This window comes from Podarcis vaucheri, assembly GCF_965113315.1.
Source record: "Podarcis vaucheri genome assembly, chromosome: 1".
In the NCBI taxonomy this organism is placed as follows: Eukaryota; Metazoa; Chordata; class Lepidosauria; order Squamata; family Lacertidae; genus Podarcis; species Podarcis vaucheri.
In genome coordinates, this window is record NC_138759.1 from 23843148 (window position 1) to 23858346 (window position 15199).

The window sequence follows — 15199 nt, forward strand, 5'->3', positions numbered from 1 at the left end:
GTGGAATTTAGGGCCACTTTTTTTCAAGATACTTTTACTTGAGTGCATATATCCCGAGAACAAAATATACATGGACCGCATCAACTATGGAAGGTGTGCAGGTTTCTAAATCTACCTTTCCATACACCAAAGATGGAGGTCTGTTGTTGCATAATTTATAGAGTACAGCTGTGGTTCAAACTTACACACACCTTACAAAATGGATGCTGTACATGTATTTGTGTAGCCTTTAGCTATTTTGAAACACAAGACTTCTTTATATGGAAACAAGACTTCCAAAGACTAGCTTTAATATGCTTTTGAAAGGCATGGTAGCAGCCCCTGACCTTGATATGCTGCTCCTAAGGGTTAAGTTAATGGAAAGCCTTCAGCCTTGTTCATCTTTAGTTTAAAAAACCTACATGAACTCTCTCCATGAGTTTGGACTGCAGTTTATGAACAAAACCTGTTGTCCAGTAATGTCAGTGTCAGAACTACCTAAAGCTTGGAAAACATTGAATGTATCTTCTGTTCATTTCATAGCCTAATTTCCATATTAGGGGAATGTAGAATCCAGTTCTGGCAGGAAGGTCAACAGATTTCTTTCAAAGCTTCTAATGTTAAGCTGATATGTATTGGATACTTGTCTTCACATTCTAGCCAGGTTCTGCGTTAACTTTGCGAGGCTTTTTGATTCAGCCATCTTTTCTCTTAATCCTGCTGAGCACCACCAGCACATTCCCACCAGCACATTCATTATCTTCAAAACCAGAATTAAGTCAGCAGAGTGTGTGTTGGGGTGTGCATATGCAACATCTGTAACTAAATAAGTTGATAATGTGTGCAGCGCTCCTCAACAACCCTGTTGAAGACAGTGTTATTTTGAGAGAGGGAGTAGGTGGCACTGTGGTCTAAAGCACAGAGCCTCTTGGGCTTGCCGATCAGTTCAGAAGGTCCGCAGTTTGAATCCTCGCGACAGTGGTGAGCTGCTGTTGCTCTGTCTCAGCTTCTGCCAACCTAGTACAGTGGTACCTCAGGTTAAGAACTTAATTCATTCTGGAGGTCTGTTCTTAACCTGAAACTCCCGCTGCACGATTTCTGATCCCATCCTGAAGCAAATTTCTTAAGCCAAGATACTATTTCCGGGTTACCAGAGTCTGTAACCTGAAGCGTCTGCAACCCGAGGTACCACTATAGTTTGAAAGCACACCAGTGCAAGCAGATAAATAGGTACCGCTGCGGTGGGAAGGTAAACAGCGTTTCTGTGCGCTATGACTTCCGTCACGGTGTTCTGTTGCGCCAGAAGTGGTTTAGTCATGCTGGCTACCTGACCCGGAAAGCTGTCTGTGGACAAACGCCGGCTCCCTTGGCCTGAAGCAAGATGAGCGCCACACACCAAAGTCTCCTTTCACTAGGCTTATCCATCCAGGGGTCCTTTCCCTTTATCTCCTTTGAGATGATGCAGCTGATGGCCCTGTTTCGAAAAATACTAAATATTGGATGCTGAGCCCACGACTGGGAAAGAAATCTTGCATTAACATTGTCTGAATAAGATTAGGGCACAGAATGTTGGAGTGAAATAAACTTCATTTGACACTGAATCAGCACACCTTTCGGAGTAAACGTGCCCCGGATCGGTTACCCCGCCTCCCGCCCTTGCCTTGCCACCCTCCGAACCGACTGGAGCTCGTCGAAATCCGGGCTGCCTGCGCTTCTCCCGCTCGCGGCTTGAGGGCGCTGCCGCTTTATCCTCCCGTATCCCGGCTGGCCTTGCTCTCCGGGCCACGTCCCTGGGCGTCCGGAGGGGCGCGCTAGCGGCTGCCGCTCTATGGTGCAGCTGGGAGGTGTCATGGCGGCCGTCGAGGTGGCAGCCCAACCTGGAGGCCCCACGGCTGACTGAAGAAAGGAGCCCGGGCTGGAGGGGAAGCGCGAGGTGCTTCATGGCGGCCCCGGAGCTCTGAGGGAGGCCCAGCAGCTGGCTTCCCTTCTCTGGGCTGCTCCCCGAGGCAGGCGGGCGTGGGGAACCGGCGCTGAGGGGAACCGGCGGCGGCAGCTGCTCTTGGCGGCGGCGCCTTGTTTTTCGCCTTGGACAGCTGAGCGGCCGCGGTGATGGCGTCGTGGCTGGGCGGCCTGGGAGCGGGACTGGGGCAGTCCCTGGTGGGCCAGGTGGGAGGCAGCCTGTCCACCCTGACGGGTCAGATCTCCAGCTTCACCAAGGATATGCTGCTGGAAGGCGGCGCGGAAGAGATGGGAGGTAAGGAAAGTGGGTGGGAGGGAGGGAGGGAGGGGAAGGTGGCAGCACTCAGGGGTCCTCAGCATAGAGAAGACACAGGAAAAACACGGGGGGGGGGAATCAAAAGTGTCCTGAATACCGGAGGGGAGTAGCTCTGATGCTGGGAGTTGTCTATAAATGCCAAATGTGCTCTTGGGATGGGGAAGGGTGGAGTTAAAATCCTAGAATCGTAGAGTTGGAAAGGGCCCCCCCAAAAGTCATCTGGTGCGACCCACTGCAATGCAGGAATCTCAGTTAAAGCATCCACGCCAGAATGACAGATTTAAGGGTATGAATATGTAATTTATTTTTATTTATATTTTGGCAAAGGGTGTTTAAGGAGAAATCACTGGGTTAAAGCTGACCGAAAGTCCAGAGGTAGTATTGTCAATTGATTTACCATGGGGTGGAAGGTTCACAGGCCAGGAAGGACTTCCTCACGAACTTGTTGACAGCTGCCCAAGTTATTGTCAATAGGAAGGGGCAAGGTGAGTGTAAAATGGAAGAATGGTACAAAGAGGGGTGGAATATAGCTATTCATGGCAAATTGACATGTGCTATTAAGGTAAGGTGGGGAATGTACAGGAGAAATGATTTTGAGGAGATGTGGAAGGTGTTTGTAGGTTTTGTACTGTTAAAATGGAAGGGTCAGACCATCGCAAGTGGTGTTGAAATTTTGGGAGGTTGGGTAGTTACAGTGGAATGGTCTCGGGGGTGGAATGCGCATCTTTATTTTTATTTACTTATTAGTATTACTTTGTCAAATTTTTTTTTTTTTAATGACAGTTAAGGTTAGATGACAGTTCCTGGGATTCACATTTGGGGAAGAGTGCTGCCCTGCTCAGTTCCCACTTTCGGGTTTCCCATGGGTATCTGGTTGGCCTGTGTGAGAACAGGATGCTAGACTAGATGGGCCTTTGGTCTGATTCATCAGGGCTTTTCTCATGTGGAAGCAAGGTAGCAGAGTCAGATCGAGAGCTTATGAAAGGGCAGGGAGGATTGTTTTGAGTTGGAGCTACAAATGTTGAAATAAAGTATCTTGCCCATCCCATCCATACACAAGGCCACAAACAATGTAAACAAACTGAAACAATAACAAATACAAAACAAGCAAACTGTTAAAAGTGCCTTTTCTTTTTAAAAAAAAAGAGGAAAGGAAACGTCTTGACTGCTCACCAGAAAGCACACAGGAATGGGAGCTGGTGAAGTTCTTTTGGTATGATGTTGCACTGTTTTGGCACCTCCACAGAAACATGAACTTGCACCCAACAGGTTAGATATTGGGGGTTGGGGGAAATGGCATTATTGTGATAGGGGAGGACAGTATTGGTCAAAAAAACAATGAGGATACCGTATTTTTCGCCCTATAGGACGCACTTTTTCCCCTCCAAAAATGAAAGGGAAATGTGGGTGCGTCCTATGGGGCGAATGCAGGCTTTCACTGAAGCCTGGAGAGCGAGAGGGGTTGGTGCGCACCGACCCCTCTCGCTCTCCAGGCTTCAGGAGAGCCCCAGCGCCAGCCCCACAAGGTCGGGGGACAGAGGGAGGCGGAACGCCGCCATCCCGCTGTCTCCCGAAGTGGTTTGGAGGCTGACGGTGGGGAGAAGAGCGCTTCTCCCCGCTGCCTGCCCCACCACTCCGGGGACAGCAGGGAGACGCGCTGCATCTCCCTGCTGTCCCCGGACCTGATCGCAAGGCGGGCGGCGGGGAGAAGAGCGCTTCTCCCCGCTGCCTACCCTACCACTCCGGGAACAGCAGGGAGACGCAGCGCGTCTCCCTGCTGTCCCCGGACCTGATCGCAAGGCGGGCGGCGGGGAGAAGAGCGCTTCTCCCCGCTGCCTGCCCCACCAGCAGCGCGTCTCCCTGCTGTCCCCGGACCTGATCGCAAGGCGGGCGGCGGGGAGAAGAGCGCTTCTCCCCGCTGCCTGCCCCACAAGCGCCTGGGGGGGAAATAAAATTTTTTTTCTTTATTTCCCCCCAAAAAAACTTGATACGTCCTATGGGCCGGTGCGTCCTATGGGGCGAAAAATATGGTATTTCAGAAAACTTTTAAAACTGGGACTGTTCATGAAGAACATCACAAAACAGCAGTCAACCATGGAGATCATAAAGGAAGGAACAGTGTGCGACACCTGGCAGAAAACAATAAGAAATGCCTTGGATATTGTGCTGTTTGCTGGTGTAATGGGCTTTAAAGATCTAAATTGCGGTAGTTTCTTTTCAAAAAATATCAAGTGTAAAATGGGCTACCTGTCGATCAGGGATGGGGAATACCTGTCGATCAGGGATGGGGAATCTGTAACCTTCCAGGCACTTCTGGTCTCCAGCGGCCATCATCCCAGCCAGCATGGGTTGTGGGAGTAGTGGGGAAACAGTGGATCATCTGGAAGGCTTTCTGTCCTAAACCACGATTAAGATTTACCATTGTTTTGAGTTCACACTTGACAACTGCCTAAGGCAAATTACATTTTTAATGACAGGTGGAATTTGTGGATCAAGTGTGGATAATGTATATGTCACTGGCAAAAAAAATTCTGTATTTCTGGCAGAGCTTTGTCCCTTTTAGCATATGGTTTTCAGTTCGTTCTGTATATATTGCTATACCTGGGCAATCTTAGAAAGCACACCACTAATATAAACTTCGTAGGAAGGTATATTATGAATTACAAACATGTAATACAAACATGCTTTCCATAAAAGGTTTGTACCAATTTTTAATATTGTGATGGTTAGTAACATGCAACTTGAGTGTAGTTTTCTTTGTTGGTTGATTTAATCTCCAGTTGGCTTTGTTTCATTAGAATAGTGTGTTTTAGAAAATTTTAGCAACTTTTTCATTCCACAACTAAGCAATTTAAATTGTCAAGAGCTTTGGAGAACAGGTGGCATATGAGAAAGGAGGACAGCAAAAATAATTTTGGTCTAATAACTATTGCACATCGTTATGTTTATGTCTATTTTTCTGTTGTTAGAAATGCATATACACTCAATTGCAAAAGAAAGGTGATGTCACATAAGACATTTTTCACTGTGTACACTCAGAAGGCAAAGTTCAGCCATCGTGTTAAAGGTCTATAATAGTGGGATTCTGGAGATTATCCATTATTCCAACAGGGTGTGTTGTGAAAAAAACAAAATATTTCAGTTGCCTAGAATTTTTAGAACATAATATTTGTAGGCAGTTTCTGGAAGATACATTTGAATTTAAAACATGTAGTGACTTTATTGAATATCAAGTTTTTAAGTAAGTTTTCAAGCATCTGTATCTATGTCCTTTTTACCTGCCAGTCACATAGAAGTTTAAAGGTTGAGAACGTATTTACTAAATGAACCAATAAAATATTCCAGCACTATCCCTACTTGCATTATGTTTTATTATACACAAGCAGTCACTATATCATAAGGGAAGCAAAATCTTTTCTAAGGATCAGTATTTCATATTCTGAGGAGAATATGGTTTACACATATAATCTCTGAGATTTATGTAGGTAAGAAACAATTATAGTGGCGTCAACCTTCCTGTGTTGTTGTTTTTTTAAAATGTGGTTAAATATCCAAATATGGTCGGTCCATTATATGTTTGTTTCCATTTTAAATCCAACACACATGAATTCTAAAATGTTGTGTTATTCGTTTTAATTGACTCTCAGGGACTAATACAGTACTGAAGTAGTAGTAGTTCAGTCTAAGAAATCCTTTTCAATAATCTACCTTCAATTGACACTTTTTAATATATTGCCACTAAACCTATCCACATATATATACTGCTGTGAGAATTGATTTCTTTTGTATTCCCTTCTCCATTCCTTTCAGGTTCTGCAGAAGACTTTCCTGTATCCAGCTCCAGTCTGCGGGATGTAGAAAATATTCATGGAACACTGAGATCAGAGGTAAAAAATTAATCTGTAAAAGCACACTGAAAAAAATAACACCTGTTCTTAAGCTTGGACTTCTTGGCATATTTTCAGTATAGTAGAATGTTGGTTTAATTGGATTTAGCATTCTTTTCTTTGACGATTCAGTTTACTTGTTTTCCTCTAGAATGAGAGGCTGAAGAAGGCTTATAATGATCTGGAAGAAAAGCATGAAGCAGCAGAGCTTCAAATAAAGCAACAGTCCATAGAATACCGGAATCAGCTACAGCAGAAAGAGGTATAAAGTGACACAGAAATTGTTGTTCAGCAAGGGTGTGTACATTGATTGATTGATTAGATTTATAGGTTTTCACCCAAGGGTTGGTGACAGATGATTCAAGGATTTTTTGTGTATGTGCGCACTACTGTTTCTTTTATTGAAATATAATATCAATGGCTTTTTGTCTGAGTTAAGCTGCACTGGCTACCCACAATTTGCTTACCCAGTCGAATTTTTGTCACTAAACAAATAGGGATAATTGTTGATTCAGCTCTTCATATACTTCTTGAATTGTTTCAGTGTGGTTGGTGGAATTTCAATGAAGGACTAAAACACAGAAATACGTTATGAATATCATTTTATGTTTGCCCGAATCCCAGAGTGGTTTTCCTTTTCCAGGAGACAGTATCATAGCATAGACCCCTATCTTAATCAAGAATGCTGTTCCCACGATAGCAGATATATATGTAAACACCCATTCTCTCTTTTAAGGCAGAAGAATTACCCTTCATTCTACAGCCATCCACATGGATGCATTGTGTTATGAGCATGATGGATGGGGATGAATCCTTCTGTTCCTCCCCCACAGATACAAGATTGCCGTCCAGATAAGCATCTGAACAGGATCTGTGTGAAAAATGTGCTTGTGCAATACCTGTAGTATATCAAGTAGAAAATTCCAGAATTAATTACAGTCATACCTTGGGTTGTGAACGTGATCCGTGCGGGAGGCACATTCACAGCCTGCAGCGCTGCATCTGCGCATGTGTGTGATGCGATTCGTTGCTTCATTTTGTGTTTCTGCGCATGTGTGAGCGCCAAAACCTGGAAGTCATTCCGGTACTTCCGGGTTTGGCGCAGTCCACAGCCTGAAGACGCGCAGCTCGCAGCGTTCGTAACCCGAGGTATGACTGTACTTGAAAGCCGCGGTGTAGAGCTGCTGGTCAAGAAATACTTTGGATGACCAATTTGATGCCACTTGTAACCACTGAGTTACATGAGAAAGTTCTTTCCTGCTTTATTACATGTACGATCTCTGAAGTCTTCCGCTCAGATGGGAATACTTTTATCAGGTGATAGGTAAATTCTGAGATTATTTGTTCCTTCGTGCTGAATCTTACTTGTAACTGTGTCCTGCCTTTTTAGGTGGAGATCAGCCATCTTAAAGCCAGGCAGAATGCACTACAGGAGCAACTGCGGAAGGTGCAGTCAGCTGCTCAGTCAGCACAGTTAGGAGCTGCTGCCTCTCCATCAACCACTCCATCAGCTTCCTTTGCCCCTATGGTTAGACACAGTTCTTCTGGTTTTCAAGGAGATGACATGGACTTTGGAGATGTAATCTGGTCCCAACAAGAAATAAACAGACTATCAAATGAAGTTTCTAGACTCGAATCAGAAGTGGACCATTGGAAACAGATTGCACAGGTGGATTGCTTTCCTATGTTACAAGTGTTCTGAATTTATAACACTTTTTGAGTTAACTGCTAATAAAGCCCATGCTACAGTCTCTACTGGGGTGGAAGATTTGTCAGGAATTAGATAACTATTCTGGGCTTTTCCGTTAAATGAGATATTGTTGACTTCCTTATTTCTAAAACTGGGTAATCCTTATTAATATATATTACTACATGAATGGCATAAGCATGGTGACAGTGTCCAACTTTCTCTTGGAGTGCAAAGCTCTGCAAGATTGTGGTGGAGCTACATTTACCCTTGAATGCTTGGGTTGTAAAGCTTTGAAAAGCACACACTTGCTTCATTCAAGCTCTCAGGTGTTGTGGTTTGATGTTTGTGACATGTCAAAGTGGATAGAGATGTACTGTATCTCAGCTTTGAATCCTACATATGCATCTTTGTTCTTTTGACAAAAGGGGTCCAAAGCAGATCAGTTATATGTATTTATTGGAGACATTTTTTAAAAGAAATATAAATATGAATATATTTTCCCAAAACTATAATGCTGTTTTAGTATGTATTGCTTTCGAATATTAATGCTTTTTTTCCTAATCTCTCTCTTCCTTAGAAATATGTGGTATATTATTGGCTGAGAGATGTTAACATTTAAGCTGATAAATAATAGACTAAGCATGATTTGAATGTAGATTCTTTTGGCATTCTGTTCACTGGATTACATTGAATTATAGAATTACCCTATTTCTTAATCTTATGCTTGGGTTTAATTCAGCTCAGTCATACTCTGATTATCATAGAACCATAGAATGGTAGAGTTGGAAGGGACCCCAAATGTCACCTGGTTCAACCCCTTGCAATGCAGGAATCTCAGCTAAAGCATCCATGACAGATGGCCATCCAGCATTAGACCCATTTAAATCAATGGATGGCTAACTTAAAGACAATTCTAAAATTATAAAATCTAATAAACTTATGACTGATTTCTGTGTTGCTTCTACTACATGAAATTTTTCAAACATTTAGTAGGTGGTATCCGTTGGTAACATTCTTCTTGCACAATGGACCCCCTCTTGTACAAACGACACTTTCCTTCCCTCTCCTACTCCATGGAGCCCTCCATGTGCCTGGTGGGATTAATAATAATAATAATAATAATAATAATAATAATAATAATAATAACATATTTATACCCATCCAGCCACTCTGGGTGGCTTCCAACAAAATATTAAAAATACAATAAAACATTAAAAACTTCCCTAAACAGGGCTGCCTTCAGATGTCTTCTAAAAGTGAGGTAGTTGTTTATTTCCCTGACATCTGGGGGCATTCCACAGGGTGGGCTTACACAAATGGGATTTCCCATTTCAAACATTTAGTGGGTCCCCATTCTCCATCTGCAGCCTCCCACATTCTCCCAAAATCTGCTGCGGATCCCATACATTGTAGTTGAACATCTTTCAGCATTTTCAAAACTAAAAGTTTTCTCCTTGTTATTTAGTTTTCCAAACCAGAAGGAGCAAATAATACAGATCAGAATGAAATCGGCAAGCTGCAAAATATTATCAAGGTAAGACTATATTTTAATAAATTAGTTCTCCTCTTGCTTTACATTTTCTGTTAATCCTCTTTCATTTTGTAAAAATTCACATAAAACAAGATATTCACATCCTTAACTATGGACAAACTATGATTAAAGGTGAGGATGACTATAAATACTGATAGGTTTGTGCTGGAGAAATTATCTGAGTGAATTAAAACAAGATGTTGTGTTGTTTCTTACAAGTAAACTGTGTTATATTGTGTATATAGATAAAGATATGCTGTAGATATAAAATGTGTACCATGCCCCCAAGTCTTCAGAAGTCTTGCATGAACTATTGCTCACATTAAAAATACAAGACATAATCTGCATCCTATATCTTAGACAGATGATATAACTTTCTTTAAAATGCACATTTTAGGAGCTAAAACAGAACTTGAGTCAAGAAATAGATGAGCATCAACACGAGCTTTCAGTATTACAGGATGCACACCGTCATAAATTAGCAGAAATAAGCCGACGTCATCGAGAAGAACTGGGTGAATACGAGGAACGAATAGAAGAACTTGAGGATCAATTACAGAAAGGTCTTGTTTATTGGTTTGATGGGAGTTTTTAAATGAATTGTTGATAATCTATTGTCATTGATTCTAGCTCTTGAGAGAACCAAATATGTATGGCATTCAAGAATACTTTATGGTTGCACTGTGTATGACAGTTTGCACAGTTATTGGCCTTGGTGCATTTAAATAGGTTGTAAGAACCAATTGAACGTTCAGAAGAAATTATAATGATGGCTTCCTAGGTATCCTACACTGACTTTTCTGTCTAGATACCTAACCAAGTCTGTGATGGCTTAGGGATCAGTTTTGCCGAGAGGTGGAAAACTTGTTCTCACACACTCCTTATTTATTCAATGTGACATTTAACTCTGGATGCAGCTGGACGTGATGCTGGCCATAGAGAATGTAAGATAAAATAAAAATGTGCAGCCTGATTTTATTCATGTTTACTTGGAAGTAAGTCCCACAAAGTTCAGTGTGGTTTACTCCTCCATCAGCATGCCTAGGATTACTGTCTTAGGACCTAGATCCCAACCATGACAGGATGGAATAAGTTCAGCATCTGTACTAGCTAAATACCATTTTTACACACACACACACTTTTTAGCATCTGTATTAGGAAAAAGTCATTTTTAAAGTTACCTACACCCAAGTCTGTAGGTTCAGCAGCCACAAAATTCACATAATGGCTAGTTTCACAGACACAGTTCAGTTCATCTTTGAACACACCCTTTGAACACACCCTTTCTACCTAGCAGGCTCCAAAGGCGTTGGAAGTAGATCCTGGAAATTCCTGTTTCAGCCATCTTTAGGGACTTGATCTAACATGTTGGTAAAGCAGAAGCTTCTCAGTCTTTTTAAAAGTGATTTAATAAGAACCTTGTCATTGTTTTATGCTTTGCCTGTCGGCATCGGCGCCAATTTTTACTATTCTTACATAAAGCCAATAGCTCGGGACTAACTAGACTGCTTCCATATGTAGAGCTGGTACTGCTATAGGTGCCACATAATATTAATTCTGCACTTGTGGGAATTAGATCTTTTAGGAATGAGAATAACTGCTCACTTGTAATTGAGCTATGAATGCCAAACAGCGTTAATTAAACCTTTGATTTTTATAATTGATTTTTGACAACATATCTGCTGGAGAAAAAACTGATTTTTCACAGGTTGAAAATACCTGCTATTCCAGAATTATTGTGTTGGATCCAGAGTTACATATATGTAATGGGGCTCATGGAAGGAGTCTTCCCTGCCCCCTCTCTCCACAGCAGCTCCCTGAAATTGTTCCACTAATGGTCAGTGGGTTACTGGGTTTTCCCAAGTCCCCTAGACCACAGCTTACCTCTTTCTGCATGGCCCCTCCACCCCTTGATGAAGCATTTTCTGGTGCCTGGTAGTGTGGGAAAGAAAGGCAGACAAGTTTCATGTTTTCATTTACACTGATCTCCTCTCCGATACCTTTACTTGATATTTCTTGCTGCTTTCTGCTTTCCTTATAGAATCTTTATAAAAATTTAAATCTCTTAAATCCTATACCAATCTTTAACAATTTCAATTAATCCCTTCACCTCCCTCCCCCACAGCCCAGTACTTCCCTCCACCTGTGTGTGATCTTCTTTACCTACTATTATTTTTGTTATTGTTGTGTTATTCACTTTATTTGTTATTCCATCCTTAATATATTATTATCCTATCTCCTTGCCCTTTTAAACTTTAGCATATTAATTTTTAAGCTCCAGCACCGCCTTTTTTATGTATTCCTTAACGCATTCCCACTCTTTAATAATTTTTAATTAATTGGTTTTGTTACATATGATTTTATTTTGGAGTTGTTTGTTGTAAAGTATGTATATTATGTGAATAAAATAATAAAGGATGTGCAAAAAAAAGAAAAAGAAAATAAAAGATAGGCAGACAAGTTGACTTTTGTCAGCCCCATTATGCATGTTTTGACTCTGGACCCAACCCATTATTACATTTCTTTGGCACATAATAATAATAATAATAATAATAATAATAATAATAATAATAAAAAATTTTATTTATATCCCGCCCTCCCCAGCCAAAGCTGGGCTCAGAGCGGCTAACATCAAATGTATAATACATTAACATAAAATCAGACAATCAATTAAAATACATCCTCAAATCAGATCAGGATCAGAATAAAATCCAATCTTGTGGCTGCTATGGGAAAATGCCCTATTTCTGGGAGATGTTACAGTTGCATTTTTTTTTCTACTTTATAGTTGGTGCAGCTGCTGACCCTTCTTCTGACTGTGACCCACAGAACATTGTGGCTGAATCGACAGCATCGCAGCTGAAGGACTTGCAGGATAAAGTCAAAAGTTTAAGTCAGCAACTGTCAGCAGCAGCGGAAGAGAAAAATATTCTATTGAAAGAACTTGAATTGGTGAAAATGGAGAAGAGTCAACTAATGCAGGAATATGAAAGACTCAAATCTGATTCCCATAAATTCCAGGCATCTCTTCTTGAAGAACAGACTGATTTAAAAACACAGGTGGAAGTCCCTAAGTCTGCAGCAGAATCGCTGGAAGCAGAAGTGCTCCGACTACAGCAAGCACTTCTTGGTATGAAGCCACTGTAATGTTGTCTCTAATATTATCATGTGCATATAGTTTTAGGACAATCTTGAAATGCACTTCAAAGAGACATATGAAGAAAGTGCTCCTTTATGTGAGGATGGGGGTGGGATTTGGCCATTTTCTCTTCCAGCAGTGTCCTCTCATTTAATGCTACTCCAAAATTCCCCTTGACCTTCAGGAATAAGGCTGCTGCCTGGGAAGGAAAGCTGAGGAGTCTGGTTCCTGGCCCACGTGTATGAAAATGAATGCCTCTAAGAATATACAAACAGTGGTACCTCGGGTTACATACGCTTTAGGTTACACACTCCGCTAACCCAGAAATAGTGCTTCAGGTTAAGAACTTTGCTTCAGGATAAGAACAGAAATCATGCTCCGGCAGCACGGCAGCAGCAGGAGGCCCCATTAGCTAAAGTGGTGCTTCAGGTTAAGAACAGTTTCAGGTTAAGTACGGACCTCCGGAACGAATTAAGTACTTAACCCGAGGTACCACTGTATTAGAGATGTGTATGTTATACTGAAATTCATTTGCCTGCCTTGGTTTCTAGCTTATTTCTGAGTGGCTGTCACAGAAATGATGAGTGATAGAAAATAAATTACGCAATTATTTTTAATGCTTTTTTTTTTTGTTTTAACTTGGTAGTATGTAAAATTCCAAAATTGTATCTTTGCGATTACCATTATAACCTTAGGTGTTGCCTTTGTATTCTTGTATACTTTCCTCTAAAAATAATAGCTGTTATTTTTTTATTGTTTTTACAGATGCGGAAAATGAAATAACAAGACTAAAAAAATCAGATCAGGTAAACAAATTACTAAATTCTCATGCTTTTACAAATAACCTTGCATAGTATGAAAGTGCTCCAACAGCCACACATGCCCCATGTTGCTCAGTACTGTTTTAATGCCACTGAGAAACAGATAAATGTGAACCCAAATTTATGTGAATACCAGGAGGTTGCTGCAATTTCTCCCATCTCTGTCAGCCCATAGTAGTATACTATGTCCTCAATGATACACTGATGGAGAGAGCATAATAGCACCGTATCTTCAGACCTTACCAAACAATAAATTGACTGGACAAGGCATTTATGTTCATGCCTTCCCTGATTTAACATTTGCATCCCCTTAAAAAAGGGCATCTCATTCTTCCAGAATGTTGTAATTTTTGCAATTCCATAAATTCAGAAATATGTTTATTTCCTACAGCTGTGTATGAATTACAAATTAATAATTATTATTATTATTATTATTATTATTATTATTATTATTTTATTATTTATGTATACCCTGCCCATCTGGCTGGGCTTCCCCAGCCACTCTGGGGGGCTTCCAAAATATTAAAATACTGTAATACATCAAACACTAAAAGCTTCCCTAAACAGGGCTGCCTTCTGATGTCTTCTAAAAGTCTGGTAGTTGTTTTTCTCTTTGGCATCTGGTGGGAGGGCATTCCACAGGGAGGGCGCCACTATGGAGAAGGCCCTCAGCCTGGTTCCCTGTAACTTGGCTTCTCACAGTCAGGGAACCGCCAGAAGGCCCTCAGTGCTGGACCTCAGTGTCTGGGTAGAACGACGGGGGTGGAGACGCTCCTTCAGATATACTGGACCGAGGCCGTTTAGGACTTTAAAGGTCAGCACCAACACTTTGAATGTGCTCGGAAACGTATTGGGAGCCAATGTAGGTCTTTCAAGACTGGTGTTATATGGTCTCGGCAGCCGCTCCCAGTCACCAGTCTAGCTGCCACATTCTGGATTAGTTGTAGTTTCCGGGTCACCTTCAAGGGTGACTTAAATCTTTTAATGTAGTAAAAGTGCTTTATGCAATATGAAATTTGTGCCCAGGCATGGGGTTGTTTCCTAAGCTTCTGTTACAAACTGGACAGGAATAATATAAATGGTGCCCTCTCTTTTCAATTGAATAGCTTTGTCTTCCCATTTGGCTAATTTAGTACTTTCAGTCATTAAAGTGAATTTTGTGTTTTCCATAAATAATTTCAAACCCTCTTTAAAAAGACCAAAAAAAACCCACTGATTGATACTCATGAATATTCTCAAATTAATTTTATCCTATTAAATGTAGGGTCTTTTTTTCTGTCTAAATTAAGGAAGGGCTTCAAACAAAACTGGAAAGCTTACAACCAACGTGTGAAAGTGATGCGTATGTATCGACTCAAGGACAGAACTTAGAGTTAAATCAGTTAAGACAAGACTTGGAAAGGAAAGAACATGAATTTAATGAAAGTATTGCTGAAAAAGAAACATTAATAGCAGAACTAGAAGAATTGGACAAGCAAAACCAAGAAGCTACCCAGGTAATATATTGAAAAAAACTAAAGTGGTTGGGTGGATAAGGATATTTATTATCTGTACTGAAATCTAAAACTATTGACTGAATCACTTTTATCAGTATTACTCATCAGTGAATTTGCTTTGTTGTGAAGAGAAACAATGCAGGTTTTCAGAGAATGTTGGATGGAATATATTCAAAATGTTAACATTTCCTGTTAACATGATCAGAGTAGGCCCATTAAAATTAATGGTCATGACTAACTTAGGTTCATTCATTTCAGCAGATCTACTCTTGAGTAAAAGTTAGTTGAATACAACCCTAACTGGTGTTGACATTAATGCTTAATTCAATAACATAATTTCTCTAGTATTTTGAAAAACTAATGATGAAGTGATGGTGATTT

At 41.0% G+C, this 15199-nt stretch overlaps 1 protein-coding gene across 1 annotated transcript in view; it reads left to right on the top strand.

Moving 5' to 3' along the window:
• Positions 1-1800: 1800 nt before the first annotated feature.
• The window catches only part of TRIP11 (thyroid hormone receptor interactor 11), a 37342-nt gene continuing 23943 nt past the window's right edge, over positions 1801-15199 (top strand). The window contains exons 1-9 of the mRNA XM_082231983.1: positions 1801-2233; positions 6065-6141; positions 6293-6403; positions 7532-7810; positions 9297-9365; positions 9760-9925; positions 12151-12492; positions 13267-13307; positions 14612-14818. Coding sequence (XP_082088109.1) covers positions 2089-2233; positions 6065-6141; positions 6293-6403; positions 7532-7810; positions 9297-9365; positions 9760-9925; positions 12151-12492; positions 13267-13307; positions 14612-14818 — 1437 coding nt within the window. The 5' untranslated portion in view covers positions 1801-2088. The remainder of the gene's footprint in view (positions 2234-6064; positions 6142-6292; positions 6404-7531; positions 7811-9296; positions 9366-9759; positions 9926-12150; positions 12493-13266; positions 13308-14611; positions 14819-15199) is intronic.